This window comes from Tachyglossus aculeatus, chromosome X1, assembly GCF_015852505.1.
Source record: "Tachyglossus aculeatus isolate mTacAcu1 chromosome X1, mTacAcu1.pri, whole genome shotgun sequence".
NCBI lineage: Eukaryota > Metazoa > Chordata > Mammalia > Monotremata > Tachyglossidae > Tachyglossus > Tachyglossus aculeatus.
This window is the reverse complement of record NC_052101.1, coordinates 56,519,097-56,533,535: the sequence shown is the minus strand read 5'-3', so window position 1 is coordinate 56,533,535 and position 14,439 is coordinate 56,519,097. Positions and strand designations below refer to the sequence as shown.

Below are 14,439 nucleotides of genomic sequence, written 5' to 3'. Positions count from 1 at the left end.
CCCCAACAGCCTGAAGGGTAGCAAAATTGCATTCTAAAGGCTGAGAAGATACAACTTGAAACTCAGAACTGGTACAAACTGGTGGAACCCTGAACTGGTGAACCACGTAGTCTGAACTGGCACAACTGGTAACTGTTGAACCCTGAATGGGGGCAACTGGTGGGACCTGGTTCAATGGCTAACACCACCCCTCTCCCCCCAACCCCCGAAGGTCAACCCTAGGACCCCATCCCACCCCCCACCCCCACCCCCGGCCAACCCTAGCACCTCCCCCTCCCTCTCCCACCCACCCCCCAGGCCAAAGCACAACCCTGAACTCCCCCCCGGCACCATGCTGAACTAGTGCCACCCTGAACTCTATATTGACACAACGTCAAACTGGCCCAACCTCAAAGTGGCTCAACCCTCAACTGTGCCACCAGCCCCAAACTGGCCAACCCCTGACCTGTCCCAGCCCCAAACTGGTCCAACTCTGATGTGGTGCAGCTCCGAACTGGATAGCTCCATAGCTGGCGCAGCCTAGAAATGGCCCATCTCCAAACTGGCACAGCTCCCAACTGGCGGAACCCCGGCCGCTTGCCAATCCAAACTCTATAAACTGTTGCAAATTTGAATTGTATGCATTTAAATTTTGAACACATACAACCGTTGCCTTTTAGCATCTGGACACATACAGTGTAAACTCTCTCCTTAAAACTGTAAACTGAGAATTAAAATGCAATTAATGATCAGGGTTTTGAAATAAGGCTTGCAGGATCAGAGCAATCAGTACGTTGCTCCACTCTACGGATCTTCACCTTCTTTTCCCTCTTTCTCATTGGTCTTCTTAGTTTTCTCCTCTTTCGACTCCTCTTTGGCTTGACGGTTTTGGGCCCCAGTGACAGCCAAATCCTTGGCGCCTGCCTTGGAGCTGGTACCTTCTTCACCAGAAGAAAATTCTTCTTCAGGTGGAGGCAACCATCCTTTCTGAAAAGACAAGAAGGTGATTGTGTGTTGATTCTGGTTGCTTAAGTCTATGAAGACTTCCTGGTTGTACATCTTGAGCTAACTTACCATTTACCTAAGGAATGTTACTTTATCCAGGATATAGGGGGGATAGTAGAAGTGGCCGTTTTGGGACAGGAACAGCTAGATGGAAATAGGGGCCTTTTCAGTCACTCCACCTGCTCCCCAGTCTCAGCCCATGCCACCCCTGCTCAGCTCAAAATCCCAGAGCCAAAATGAGCACACGGAGGCAAAGCGAGAGGCTAGAAGTAACTCCCAAGGCCTGAGATGGAAGCTGTTCTGATGGAAATTTGAAAATTAACTGGGCGTGGATCTCTTCAGGACTTAAGCATGGGGACCAGCTTGTTACTTCAGCTCTCTTGGGTCTGGTAACAGAACTTAGATTTCTTCATTCCCCACACCCACTGCTCCTCTGCTGGCGGTCAGTTCAAAAATGCCCAGGTTTTGCCACTTAAATCATTTGATCAATAGTATTTATTGAGTGCCTACTGTGTGCTTGGCAAAGTATAACAGAATGAGGAGACCTGATCCCTGACTTCAAGGGGATTAGAACCCGGGAGGGGAGATGGTACATGTGGAACGTTGCCGACATCCAGGAGCCCTGTTTTAGGAAGCTCACAGTATAGCTGCAGTCTGTCAATCAGTATGACCAGGAGGTGAGACAAGTTTTCTTAGGAGAAGAGAATTAAGACGACACTTGAGACTTCGTAAGAGACCTAAGAAAAGTGGTACAGGCTGAGGGGGAACATGACTGAAATCTATAAACTCATACAGGGGATGGCTAGGGCAAACAAGCAATTATTGTTGACCAAATCCCACAACTGGGCTAGTTTCAAAACAAAAGGAACCCCTTCTTGAACACAATCAATGGTATTTATTGAGTGCTTACTGTGCGCAGAACACTGTACTAATGGTTGGGAGACAAATTCCCTGCCCACAAGGAGCTCAAAGTCTAGAACAACAATGGGCAGTAAACTCATGAAGTTCTTAATTCGGTTTCAGACATGTTAAGTTTGAGGAGACGGGAGGACATTCAAATAGAGATATCTTGAAGGCAGGAGGAAATGTGAGACTGCAGAGAGGGTGAGAGATCAGGGCTAGAGATGTAGATTTGGGTATCATCTGCGCAGAGGTGGTAGTTGGAGCGAATGAGTTCATCAAGGGAGAAGGTTTAGATGGAGAATAGAAGAGGATCCAGAACTGAACCTTGAAAGGCCCCCACAGTTAGGGGATGGGAGGCAGAGGAGGCGCCCGCGAAGGAGGCTGAGAATGAGTGCTCGGAGAGGTAAGAGGAGAACCAGGAGAGGACACTGTCAGCGAAGCCAAGGTTGGATGTTTCCAGGAGAAGGGGGTGGTGGACAGTGTTGCACGCAGCTGAGAGGTAGAGGAGGAGTAGGATGGAGTAGAGGCCCTTGGATTTGGCAAGACGAAGATCATCGGTGACCTTTGAGAGGGCGGTTTCTGTGGAGTGAAGGGGATGGAAGCCTGATTGGACGGGGTCAAGGAGAGAATTGGAGGAGAGGAATTTGAGACAGCGGCGAGGACAACTCGCTCAAGGAGTTTGGAGAGGAATGGTAGGAGGGAGATGGGGTGATAAGTGGAGGAAACCGTGGGGTCAAGGGAGGGATTTTTTAGGATAGGGGAGACATGGACATATTTGAAAGCACTGGGGAAGAAGTCATTAGAAAGCGAACAGTTGAAGATGGCTGTTAGGGTGGGAAGAAGGGAGGGGGCAAGAGTTTTCCTAAGGTGCCAAGGAACGGGGCCGGATGAGCAGGTGGAGGGAGTGGATTTTGAGAGGCAGCAGGAGATCTGTAGAGATACTGATGGGAAGGATGGGCAATTTGAAGAGGGGGCCAGGAGGGGGAGGGACTGGGGAGATTTTAGGAGGCTCATGCCTGGCAGTGTCAATTTTCTTAATAAAGTAGGTGGTCAGGTCTTCGGGGACAAGGGGTGAGAGAGGCTGGGGAGCAAGGGGCCTGAGGAGGGAGTTAAATTTCTGGACCAACTGGCGAGGGGAATGGGCATGGGTGTCAATAAGGGTGGAGAAATAATTTTGCTGGGCAGAGTTAAAGCACGGCAAGGATAAACTTGAAGCAGATGAAGTCGGCCCGATATTTAGATTTCCGCCAGCAGCACCCCGTGGCTCATGCAGAAGAGTGAAGGAGGCAGACTTCGCAGGTGATCTAGGGCTGTGTGTCAGTGGTACGAGATTGATGAACGGATGGGGAGTGAGTTGAGTTCAGGAGAGAATGCAGTGTTGACAGTGTCAATTTGGTCATCAAGGGAAGTTAGTTTGGGTATGGAGGCTAAGTGGGACATGATGAGTTGAGAAAATTGGATTAGGTCAAAAAAAGTCAGAGGTCTCTGTGGGGGAATAGTACAGCTTGGCAAGATAGCTTAAATAATGTTCTCTTTGAGGTTTGAACTGCCAGCTGTCTGTAGGTTCAACCCTAGGTTGTGAGATCCCTGTGGGCAAGGTGCCATCTTCAATTTTAATTTTCTTTGTATACTTTCAGCTGCCAATTTTAACATTACAACGTGCCTTGTAGGCATTTGATAACTATTTGACCCAACAGCAACATGGCCTATCGGGGATGGATAAACCAGTATTCTGTGTATTAACGGTATGAACTTGTATCTACCCCAAGGCTTAGAACAGTGTTTGGCACATAGTAAGCGCTTAACAAGTACCATAATTACTATCATTATTATTATGTGATGAATGGGAACCAGGTAGAGCCTCAAAGTAACACTGGATTTCTTCCATAATAGAACCTGTCTAAAATAGCATGGAGTTAGTTACCTTCACCCCATATCGTACTTTCAGGCGCTCTCTGATGAGAAGTCCCCTCATCAGCATCACCCATTTATCCAGTACTTTCTTCTCTCGTTTCTAGATGGAACAAAGCAACAGTCATGTAGAAAAAACTGCCTAGTAAGTTTTGAGGTACACATTAAAACCAGATTTTCATTTCAAAGTATTTTGGGGATGTGGGAGTTAGAACAGTACTTTTGCATTCATCCCAAGTCTTCTTGATAAAAGGGATCTGGCCTCCAAAGGCTAACAAAACTTGGACCTGGTGGGAGGTTTGAGAGATGGGAAGGTCAAACAGAGGTGGGTCTAGACCTAGGATTCAGGTCTCTGGGAACCCAAGGCCCAGTTTTAATGATCAGCAGCACTCCCAACCTGGAGCATGTAACCTCCAGTTTTCTTGGCTCACAAAGAGAAAGTGGTTGAGAGACACTGTTGGCTATAGACCCACCCTCATTAAATCATGCTCTGGTTTAAACGGAAGCATTTCTCCCCTCGCCGACCCCAGGCCCCTTCCAACAGCACTGGGAAGAAGTGTGTTTGTGCCTGAATGAACTGCAGTCCCACCTGCCTCTGCCTTGCAGTGTGTAAGCGTGGCTCAGAGGTGGTCTTTGGGAACACAGGGCAGAAACCAGACAGGTAAGTCACATCTCTCAGGCCTGAGGACACTAGGAGTCAAAGAGGATTTCAGGAGCAGGAGCCCATCAGTGGGCTCTCAAATCCACCTGCTGGCAGGGTGGGGAAATCTTGAAGCCCTGGGTCCCATGCTGCATAGCTGTCCTACCCCAGACCCCAGCAGTCTTGACACCAGGCAGAGCTCTGGAAACCTGGTGGCCGCTCACCTCGGTCTGCTTCTGTTTAATAATTTCCTGCTCGTTGACCCAAGCAGCTATGAGTATTTCTTTGTGTTCTTCACAGACAATATAGCCATCGGTTCTGCAGAGGAGAAAACACAGTCACATGCTGAACCACGGGAACTCAGAAGGGAGAGGGAAGTTTCCAACACCAAGGTCTGCATGCCCCTTGAGCCCGGAGCAAACCAGCTCTGAGGATGAGGGGGCTCTTGGGTATTTTCTGTGCTTCTCAAGCCAATCTCCTCACTGTTCCTTGTTCTCATCTCTCCTGTCGCCAACTCTTGCTCACAGAGATCTGACAGACCACTGCTCTCCCCATCTTCAAAGCCATACTAAAATCATATCTCCCCCAGGATGACTTCCCTGATTCATCTGTCCCTGCCACACATTAAACACCCCCTCTCTAAACACTGAGTAGCTCTAATGCCCAGTGAGTAGAAAAAAAAATGTTGTCCTTTCTGCGGGGGCGCTGCTGAAACATTGTAGCGGAGGATGATTCCTCTAAACCGATTTTCAAGGCTGGCTGAGCACGTGACCCAGTCACCAAGCACTCCGGGAACCATCTCCCACTCCCTGTCTCTGAGAAGCCACCTCCGGCCCTCCTTTCACACTGGATTGAAGTAGGTCAGATGTCTCACGTACACTGGATGTGAATAGCCGCCATAAAATTCAAAACCACTGACAGCCTGGACGCAGTCGATGCCCAGTATATGGGCCACACGATGCAGGCTGGGCAGTTTCAGGTGGACACAGCCAATAGGAAGCATGCAGGGCTGGAAGAGGTAGACATTCCCATAGGCGTTCCGGGGAACCTGCCACGGACACAAAGGAATCAGGTTGGTCAGAGAGGCCGGTCTGAAAAATACCTTAGTCACGACCACCAATTCCACCAGGATAGGCCATTTACCTTTCCATCCACTGCCACGGGGGGCTGGTATGGCTCCGTCTGCCAGAAGCCAAAGAGCGCCAAGTTGCCTTGCTCTTGGCCGCGGGGATCAGCCAGCCGGGCTTTCCGCACTCGATTGGAATATCCTTTCACCATCTGCACCAGAGGGAACAGACATGGCTTACCTCCTCAGGTGCATCTTGGAGAGAAAACGCCACAGGGAATGCCTCTCTGAATGGATCCCACGACGATGTCCTAGGAATCCGTACTCCCATACTCTTGCCTTTGATTTAGAGGGTGAGAAGGGGTGTGTTTCGACCAGGGACATGCAGTGAGTTAATAAAGGAGTTAGGGTTGAAAGTCTGTTTGGACATATGGAAAAACACATTTGACTCTGAGTGATGAAACCTTGGGAGTAAGCTACCAACGGTGAGTATGAAGTCTTCATCCCATCTTCCTTGGCTAGTAGTAAGGTGTTCACTTGCCCAGATACAAGGAGCTGGATCCCTAGCCAGCTCTAGGATTCTGTACCCCCAGTGAATTCTTTAGATGTTTCCAAAAATGTGATCTGGGGATCCTCAGACCTTCTCTGTAATTTATGTAGGGGTCTTGTGAGAAGAATCAAGGCCTGTAATGAAGGTCAGCAGTACGAAAGGGCTAGGCAGTATAGTCCAACAGAACTAATAACTGAACAGGGGCTGGCAGATATTTGGAGGGGGTGGGGAAGAAGATCAGAAAAAGGAAGTGTAAAAATAAAAACAGAGCTTCCAAAATGCTGTTGGGTGTCAAATCAGGCCCATGGCAAGAAAAAGCATAGGAAAGTTCCGCTGCCTCAATCACTAGGACTGTTTCACGAATTGCCAATAGCTTCAGGAAGAACACTCTGCATGCAGTGGGAGAACATGTTTTCACTACTGATTAATGAAAAGTGTACAGTTCGACATGATGCATGTTCATTCTGCCTCAACTCCAATCTGATTTACATCGGTCAGATTTGTCTGGATGGACACCTGGATAGCAGGAGCCTCCCCTTTCCTCATCCCTGTTCCTCCCCATCACTTCCCAGTCTCCACTCACTGTCCCGCAGCGCCCGCCCCCGCCCCCCACACAACCCCCAACCGTCTTTGCTCGTTTCCCACTTTATCAAACCTTGGAGGCAGGTGAGTCTGCCTGGAATCCAGATCCAGCCCATAGGTTGTGTTTCCCAAGTCCAGTTACCTTATATGCCACTTCCCCAGACCTCACCACTCTTGCTTGTTTCAACCAGGTATCCTTGGAGTGCAGAGTGTGCACACAACTCCTAAATGAAGCAATGGGGAGAAAAATTTCTGAAATTCAAGTCCAACTGGTGAGTAACTTGACTTTTCTGTCAAGCACCCTAGAGAACCTAAGAGCGGCTCCAGTAAACATTCGGTTAAATGTTGACTAAGAATAGTAAAAAATCAGCAGAATCGGGAATCTGTTTTCTCTACTTTCTCTCCGAAATTTGACCTATTTGAAGGTCAAATTTTAGCTTTCTCAGCTAACCTCCTCCATGCCTTCTATCCCGAGCTCCCTCCAGACTGCTCTCATCCTAGCCCTAGCATCCCTTTTTATCACTCCCCGCCCCTGCACACTGAGATGATTCCGCTCCTGCTCCCTTAATCCTCTTCTCCCAAACTGTTTGCTCCCTTCCGTTTCCCTTGCTCAATTCCCACATGTGCATTCTCTCCCGGCGCTAGTACAGCGCTCTGCACACAGTAGTGAATACTACTACTACTACGGGTTTAGCTGCACTGTGCAGTGGTTATTTGGCATTAACCCCTTCATACCCATTGAGTTGTACTTCTGCTGCCTGTTTTGCCAGGCAGAAAGTCTGAACCCAGATTTTCTGCACTTGAATGCTGGATGGAGAGAAAGAGAGACCACACAGACACATCACAGGTATTTTTGATGCTGAAGTCATAGGGTTAATTTAGGGTTAAGCTGCAGCAGCTCATCAGGTATCACCAAAACAGATACACCACATCCCCCAAATCAGAATGTAAGGGAAGCCAGAGAAAATAATTTTCAAATATTTTTAGAGAGATAGGGACACTAAAAAGAGTGTGACTTTGTGAAATTTACCTATATTTATTAAAATCCTACCCCATGAGCAATATGAGAAACTGAAATTGGCTTGTACTGGTTTATCAGAAATTTTCACTGGCCATTGATTCATATTGCTAAGGCTAGGTAAGAGATGGAGAATTTTGGCAAGATGGAAAACAACTGAATGAATGAAATGCTGTTATAATTTCTAACACACAAGTTTCATAAAGCATAAAGTGGACAGTATCTCAAAAAGTGTTATAAGATAAACTGTGTGCAGGCTATAGAACAGACACACAAGATCATCTGTCACAGAACAAGATGCTTGCCATAGACCAGGATGAAGCACATGTGTGTGGATATTACACACACACACACACACATACACACACACACACACACACTCTCTCTCTCTCTCTCTCTCTCTCTCTCTCTCGGTCTCTGATCTATATCTCACCTGGAATATACAGCTTCCCCTCGGCAGTACCCAAGGATATGGGGAGTCTCTGGGTAGATGGCTTCATATTTCAGGAGATGTCTCTTCAGGACATAAAGAGGGTGGTTCTTGTACTCTCCAATAGCAGTGGGCAAAGGTTGGTCTTGTAGTTTAGTCTGAAACTGCATAAGCCCAACAGACAGTGATGTGAGACGCTTCCGCTACTGAAGGAGATTTCACAATTCCATGGAAGTTTAAGTTTCTTGCTATAACTCTATTTCCTTTTCCTTACATTTCAGGGGAGAAAGACAGATCAATTGTCACCCCACTCTGTCTGAGGTGCAGAACAATGCCTCATCACTGAGATACCAACTGACCTGCTGTCAGCACTACAGAAGTAGGACAGAGACAATCGCCTAATCAAGGCTCCTAAGGAGAACTGACACAAAATCTAATCTACAACAAACACTAAAGAAGATCACTCTCTTCTCAGGTCAGCTTAAGTAAATGCAACCCTGATGTCAAATGGGCAGGTGGGTTGTATTTAATTCGGCTAGCCAGGATAAGAGATGAGGTTGAGGGAGTGGCTCAACCTAGAGGGACCTGGAACTTCATCCCCATTTTTAATTGCAAAGTGGGCAGAACATCACTTTCGGGTAAAAAAACAGGTGGAAAACTAGGCTGAACCCTTCTATACTCAAGAGCTTAATTTTCTCCCTTTACCACGTTGCACTGTACCTCCTTAAGGGGCTAAATAGGTCATCCCTTTTCTGCCCATTTTCCTAACCTCCTTTCACTTAATTTGGTCAGTGATACATTCCGATCAGTCAACCCGAATTTTACCCAACCCCATGTTTATCGATTGGCAGGATTAGCCTCCAGTAACCCAGTAATTACTACTCCACACGGAGAGTTACCTCCCATTCTTCTTTTTCTCTCCTTGCTGTGAAAGGGCTCTCATACGGAGTCAAGGTCTTGGCCAACCATGCCGAGTCAATACGGTTCTTGCAAGTGGTCGTCATCCAGGCTGGGTCATACCTCTTGGTGACGTCCTGGACAAAGCCATCATTATCAAGGCCCAGGATGTAGGACACGGGCTTTGAGGCATACTTGAAGCAGATTTCGGGCTGCCCCACCATCCCATGCACGCAGTCCAGAGAAACCCATTTATCCTCCTCATCGCAGAACACCTCCAGCCACTGGTCCATCCCAGTTGCTCTCCTCATTTCCTCCTCTTCGTCGGTGAAAATGATTTTACGTCTTCTGGTCCTTGAGGAGCTCGGAATCTTGGCCTCGAACGTGTGCTGTTTAATTTCCAGAGGGCCTGCTGCCGTGAGCTTTCTGGCACTACTTTGCGACTTCTTCTTTGGTTTGGGGCACCAAGTGCCAGGCTTATAATCTACATTTGGTATGGCATCTCCGCTAATCAGTCTTAAGTCATTGTCACTATCACTCTCCTCTTTGTACAGCCCCTGTGGGGTCGCAGGATCCTGCTCTTCACTCTCGGTCCTCTGGGCTTCCTCCATTTCCTCAGCTCTGCATTTTTTGCTGGAAGTAGGCTGTTCCCAATCCTCTCTTTCCATATTGGACCTGTCCATGCACAGTGGGTCCTTGGCAAGCTCTGGACTTTTATCATCCCATAGGCTTCTAAAATAACTCGTTCCTTGTTCTTCTCCTCTGTCGGCCTGTTCAGGCTTAATGGTAGAGACCCCAGGACCTTCAAGGAAGTTGAACTTGGAGGTTTTCTTACCCTGAAAGGAAGTGACATTGAAAATGTCTGTTTGGTCCTAGATCACTCTGCCGCCTAACTGAGCAGCATGAGCCTGGTGCTCATTCTGAGCCTGGCCACTGATTTAACCAGATACTCCTCCTGTCTCTCTCTACCATCCTGGGATGCTGCTCTGTTGCTCAATGAGTCAAGGCCTGGCCAATATTTGGGGGATTTCCAGAAAAACAGCCGTATTTATCAGACCAGAACGCATCCTCAAAAAAAGGAGCCTAAAATGCCCAGAATTTTAGCAAGCAGGTTGCCTTAACTTCAAAGATGGATATTCTCAATGATCAACCAATTTGATCAATGGTACTTATTGAGTGACTGAGCCCCCTCCTTCGTCTCCCCCCCATCCCCCCAGTCTTACCTCCTTCCCCTCCCCACAGCACCTGTATATATGCATATATGTTTGTATATATTTATTACTCTATTTTACTTGTACATATTTATTCTATTTATTTTATTTTGTTAATATGTTTTCTTTTGTTGTCTGTCTCCCCCTTCTAGACTGTGAGCCCACTGTTGGGTAGGGACCGTCTCTATATGTTACCAACTTGTACTTCCCAAGCACTTAGTACAGTGCTCTGCACACAGTAAGCGCTCAATAAATACGATTGAATGAATGAATGAATGAGTGCTTAATTTGTGAAGAGCTCCGTACTCCTCACTTGGAAGAGAACAATAGAATAGTACTTATTAAGGGCTTATCTTGTGCAGAGTACTGTTCTAAAGCACTGGGAAAGAGTATACTGGTGGGAATTAGACCACAGGGTAAGTAGACATGATCCCCTTTTCAAGGAGTTTACGATCTAGCTGGGGAGGCAGACACTGAAATACGTTAGAAGTACACAAGGCAACCAAGCATAAAGATGTCTCATAAGTGCTGTGGGGGGTGGGGATGGGGCTACTGCCAAAGTGCTTAGGGGATACGGACCCAAGTCCTTAGGGGATGAAGGAGGGAGGGAAAATAGGGTGGGGAGATAATACTATCAATCAATCAATCAATCAATCGTATTTATTGAGCGCTTACTATGTGCAGAGCACTGTACTAAGCGCTTGGGAAGTACAAATTGGCATCACATAGAGACAGTCCCTACCCAACAGTGGGCTCACAGTCTAAAAGGGGGAGACAGAGAACAGAACCAAACATACCAACAAAATAAAATAAGTAGGATAGAAATGTACAAGTAAAATAAATAAATAGATAAATAGAGTAATAAATATGTACAACCATATATACATATATACAGGTGCTGTGGGGAAGGGAAGGAGGTAAGACGGGAGGATGGAGAGGGGGACGAGGGGGAGAGGAAAGAAGGGGCTCAGTCTGGGAAGGCCTCCTGGAGGAGGTGAGCTCTCAGCAGGGCCTTGAAGGGAGGAAGAGAGCTAGCTTGGCGGATGGGCAGAGGGAGGGCATTCCAGGCCCGGGGGATGACGTACTACTACTACTAGTAGTATTACTAGTAGTAGTACTACTACTACTACTACTAATAATAATAATAATAATGGCATAAATGAAAGATGAAAGTTCAGTCAGGGAAGGTTTTCTGGCGAAGATGTGATTTTAGTAGGATCTTGATGGCAAAGAGAGAAGTGGTCTGATAGATGTGAAGGGGGAAGGAGTCCCAGGCAGGAGGGAGGGCATGAGCAAAGGGTTAAAGGCAAGAAAGAAGAGAGTGAGGTGCAGTGAGTAGGTTGGTATCAGAAGAGTAGAGTGTGTAGGCCGGACCGGAGTGGGAGAAGAGCGAACTGACTGAATGCCTTGAAGTGGTGAGGAGTTTTTGTTTGATGTGAAGATAAACGGGCAACCAAAGGAAGATTTTGAGGAATGGGGAGACGTGTGCAGAATGTACCACTCACTCACAATACCACCTCACTTTTTTTCTTCTACTCCCAAAAGAAAGTAAGATTGCTGGGAGACAAGAATGGGAGCAGTACTCATGAATGTAATATCTGAAGGAGGAGCAATGAGAATTTAACCCTTTTTTCCCACCTTTTTCTCTTTCATTTCCTCTACGCCTCTCTCCTCTCACACTCCATCTCACCACTAGCTTTCCTGCCCTGCTCTTCTTCTTTCCTCGTCTGTCCAACCACCTATCATCTCTGGACCTACAGAGTTTTGGATAACATCTATCTCATACCTGTGGAGTGAAACCTCACTAATTTGGATTTGGGGGTGATGAGGGGGGAGAGGTCCAACTTGAAACAGTGAAAGGTCTGAAATGTAAAAGTGTTTTGTTTTTTTAAATTCACTTTTAAGTGGTTGGTTGTGTTCCTTGGTAGCCAGACTTGGGCTTAGTTGGCCAATGTCTGTATGGATATCTCTTTCTCTAGCTAAATTTGCCAATGGCTGAAGAGATTTAGTGCATGCTGTCTGTCTCTCCTTATTGCTGCAACTGCCTATCTCCTGCTGACAGTGTTAATCAAGCTCTTCCTTCTTTAAAGTTGGAGATAGTAAAGAGGGCAGGGGAGGAAGCAGGGAGCCATTAAGCAGTAGTGAGCACTTGCGCCAATTTTAAGTATTAACATTTAGATTAATGAAGTTTTACTCTACTTGATTCATTCCTATTAAAACCGACTCAAGAAAAAATTGAAAAGCCTCATCCACACTAACTCTGTCTCCAGTGAAAAATCCTGGAGCTCGGCAATCACATCTACTAATTCGACTTTACTCCCCCAGGTACTTAGTAGTGCTCTGCACACGCTTAGGTGCTCAATAAATACTATCAATTGATTGGTTATTTAAAGATAGGGAATGGAGGCTCAGAGAGGTTTTGCCATTTGCCCCAAATAAATCAGCAATCAGCGGCAGAGTTTCGTGACCCAAGATCAGTTCTATACTCCGCTAATTAGCCTGCCTTTCAAGCAAGAATGTTTTGGATTGTGACGGGGCTGCAATCTGCATCGGAAACCCGGAGCACAACTAGGAAGGCTTCTTTTCAAAACTGCCTGAAAGGTTCTCTCACTTTTTTATGAGAGCTCTCCCCTCTATTCTTGAAGTTCAGAAAATCCTACCTTTGCAAGATGTAACTTCAGAGGAATGGGCTGCAGGGACAATACCAGTCGAGCAAGAAATTGCAATGATCGGAGAATCAGTAAAAACATCTGTGCAAAAACAGAATGAAGCAAAATGTCAATTTCTCTGATGGAAGCAAGGTCACTTGGAAACTTCTATTAATGTAATCAATCAATCAATCAATGCTAATACTTCTATTTAGCAGAGATAATGACAACAGATCTATTTAGCAGAGATAATCACAAGTGTCTTTTTGCTGAATAAAATGCGAAAGATGACACTAAAAAGAAATTCCATTCCACATTTACATCCATAAAACCATCAAATTAAAATTATTTCACTATTGGTTTACATTTATAGTGCTCTATGATCACACAACTATAGTGTTATTAATTTTAACACAAAATATATACTACAACATTGTATAATATTAATATATGATTACATTAAATAATATGGATGTTTAATATACTTATATTGTTTTGCTCAATTTTTTGAAATTTAGGAATGCATTAATACATTGCACTGGATTATTACATTATTTCCTATAGAAAACTACTCTCTAGTGTTCTTTTGATTACCACTCAAAAGCAGCATGGCCTAGTGGACGGAGCAAAGGACTGGGAGTCAGGAGACCTGGGTTCTAAGCTAAGCTCCACCGCCTGCCTGTTGTGTGACTTTGGGCAAGTCATTTCACCTGTCTGTGCTTCGGTTTCCTCATCTGTGAAATGGGGATTAAATACCTGTTCTCTCTCTCTACCCCTAGACTTTGAGCCCAATGAGGGACAGGGACTGTGTCAGACCTGATTCTCTGGTATCTGTCCCAACCCTTGGCACATATTAAGTGCTTAACAGATACCACAGTCATTATCATCATCATTAATGTCACTGTATTTTTTGGAACCAATTAAGAGCCCTAGCTGGGGTAGAGCAGTAAACCAGTATTTAAATTGATCAGGACCTCCATGAAGACACTATGCCTTGGTGTCCTCATCTGTAATGAGAAGATAATACAGAATTATGGACTCAAGTCATAGGGCCTCAGGGAAGAACAGTGAAAGTTTTTCTACAGCATTTAATGAAACATTAAAATGCTCCATGAATCAATGACAATTATTCATTCATTTATATTTATTGAGCGCTTACTGAGTGCAGAGCACTGGACTAAGCGGTTGGGAGAGTACAATATACCAATGAACAGACTCATTCCCTGCCCACAGTGAGCTTACACAGTCTACAGGGGGAGTCAGACATTAATATAAATTACAGATATGTACTTAGGTGCTGTGGTGCGTATGGTATGTACATACATGGTGAAGAGGCTTGGAGCAACCCACCCAAATATGCTTGATCTACAAAAAAAACCAGTTAAAAGTGGGGTTATACAATTAAATGAACCCAAGATGGATTCAATTGGAGCAATTCATTCTTGATTTTATCCTCAAAATGAGGAGTTATAGGGTTAGATTTGGGATCATGGATGCCAGCATTTCACTGTGAGTGAGGATGCGAAATCGGGCGGTATGGGTTTTAGGGGAATGGAAGAATGAGAAGGGAGGAGTTCCAAGAGTGAATAGAACTAGCCA

General features: G+C 45.9%; 1 protein-coding gene across 4 annotated transcripts in view; it reads right to left on the bottom strand.

Moving 5' to 3' along the window:
* Nucleotides 1-315: 315 nt before the first annotated feature.
* Nucleotides 316-14,439, bottom strand: part of XPC (XPC complex subunit, DNA damage recognition and repair factor) — a 31,290-nt gene continuing 17,166 nt past the window's right edge. For all 4 annotated transcript variants that reach the window (XM_038771980.1, XM_038771978.1, XM_038771979.1 and 1 more), the window contains exons 8-16: nucleotides 12,853-12,942; nucleotides 8,984-9,817; nucleotides 8,088-8,248; nucleotides 6,779-6,860; nucleotides 5,582-5,716; nucleotides 5,317-5,486; nucleotides 4,663-4,756; nucleotides 3,812-3,901; nucleotides 316-966 (exon numbers count right to left, since the gene is read on the bottom strand). In XM_038771980.1, coding sequence (XP_038627908.1) covers nucleotides 784-966; nucleotides 3,812-3,901; nucleotides 4,663-4,756; nucleotides 5,317-5,486; nucleotides 5,582-5,716; nucleotides 6,779-6,860; nucleotides 8,088-8,248; nucleotides 8,984-9,817; nucleotides 12,853-12,942 — 1,839 coding nt within the window. In that variant the 3' untranslated portion in view covers nucleotides 316-783. The remainder of the gene's footprint in view (nucleotides 967-3,811; nucleotides 3,902-4,662; nucleotides 4,757-5,316; nucleotides 5,487-5,581; nucleotides 5,717-6,778; nucleotides 6,861-8,087; nucleotides 8,249-8,983; nucleotides 9,818-12,852; nucleotides 12,943-14,439) is intronic.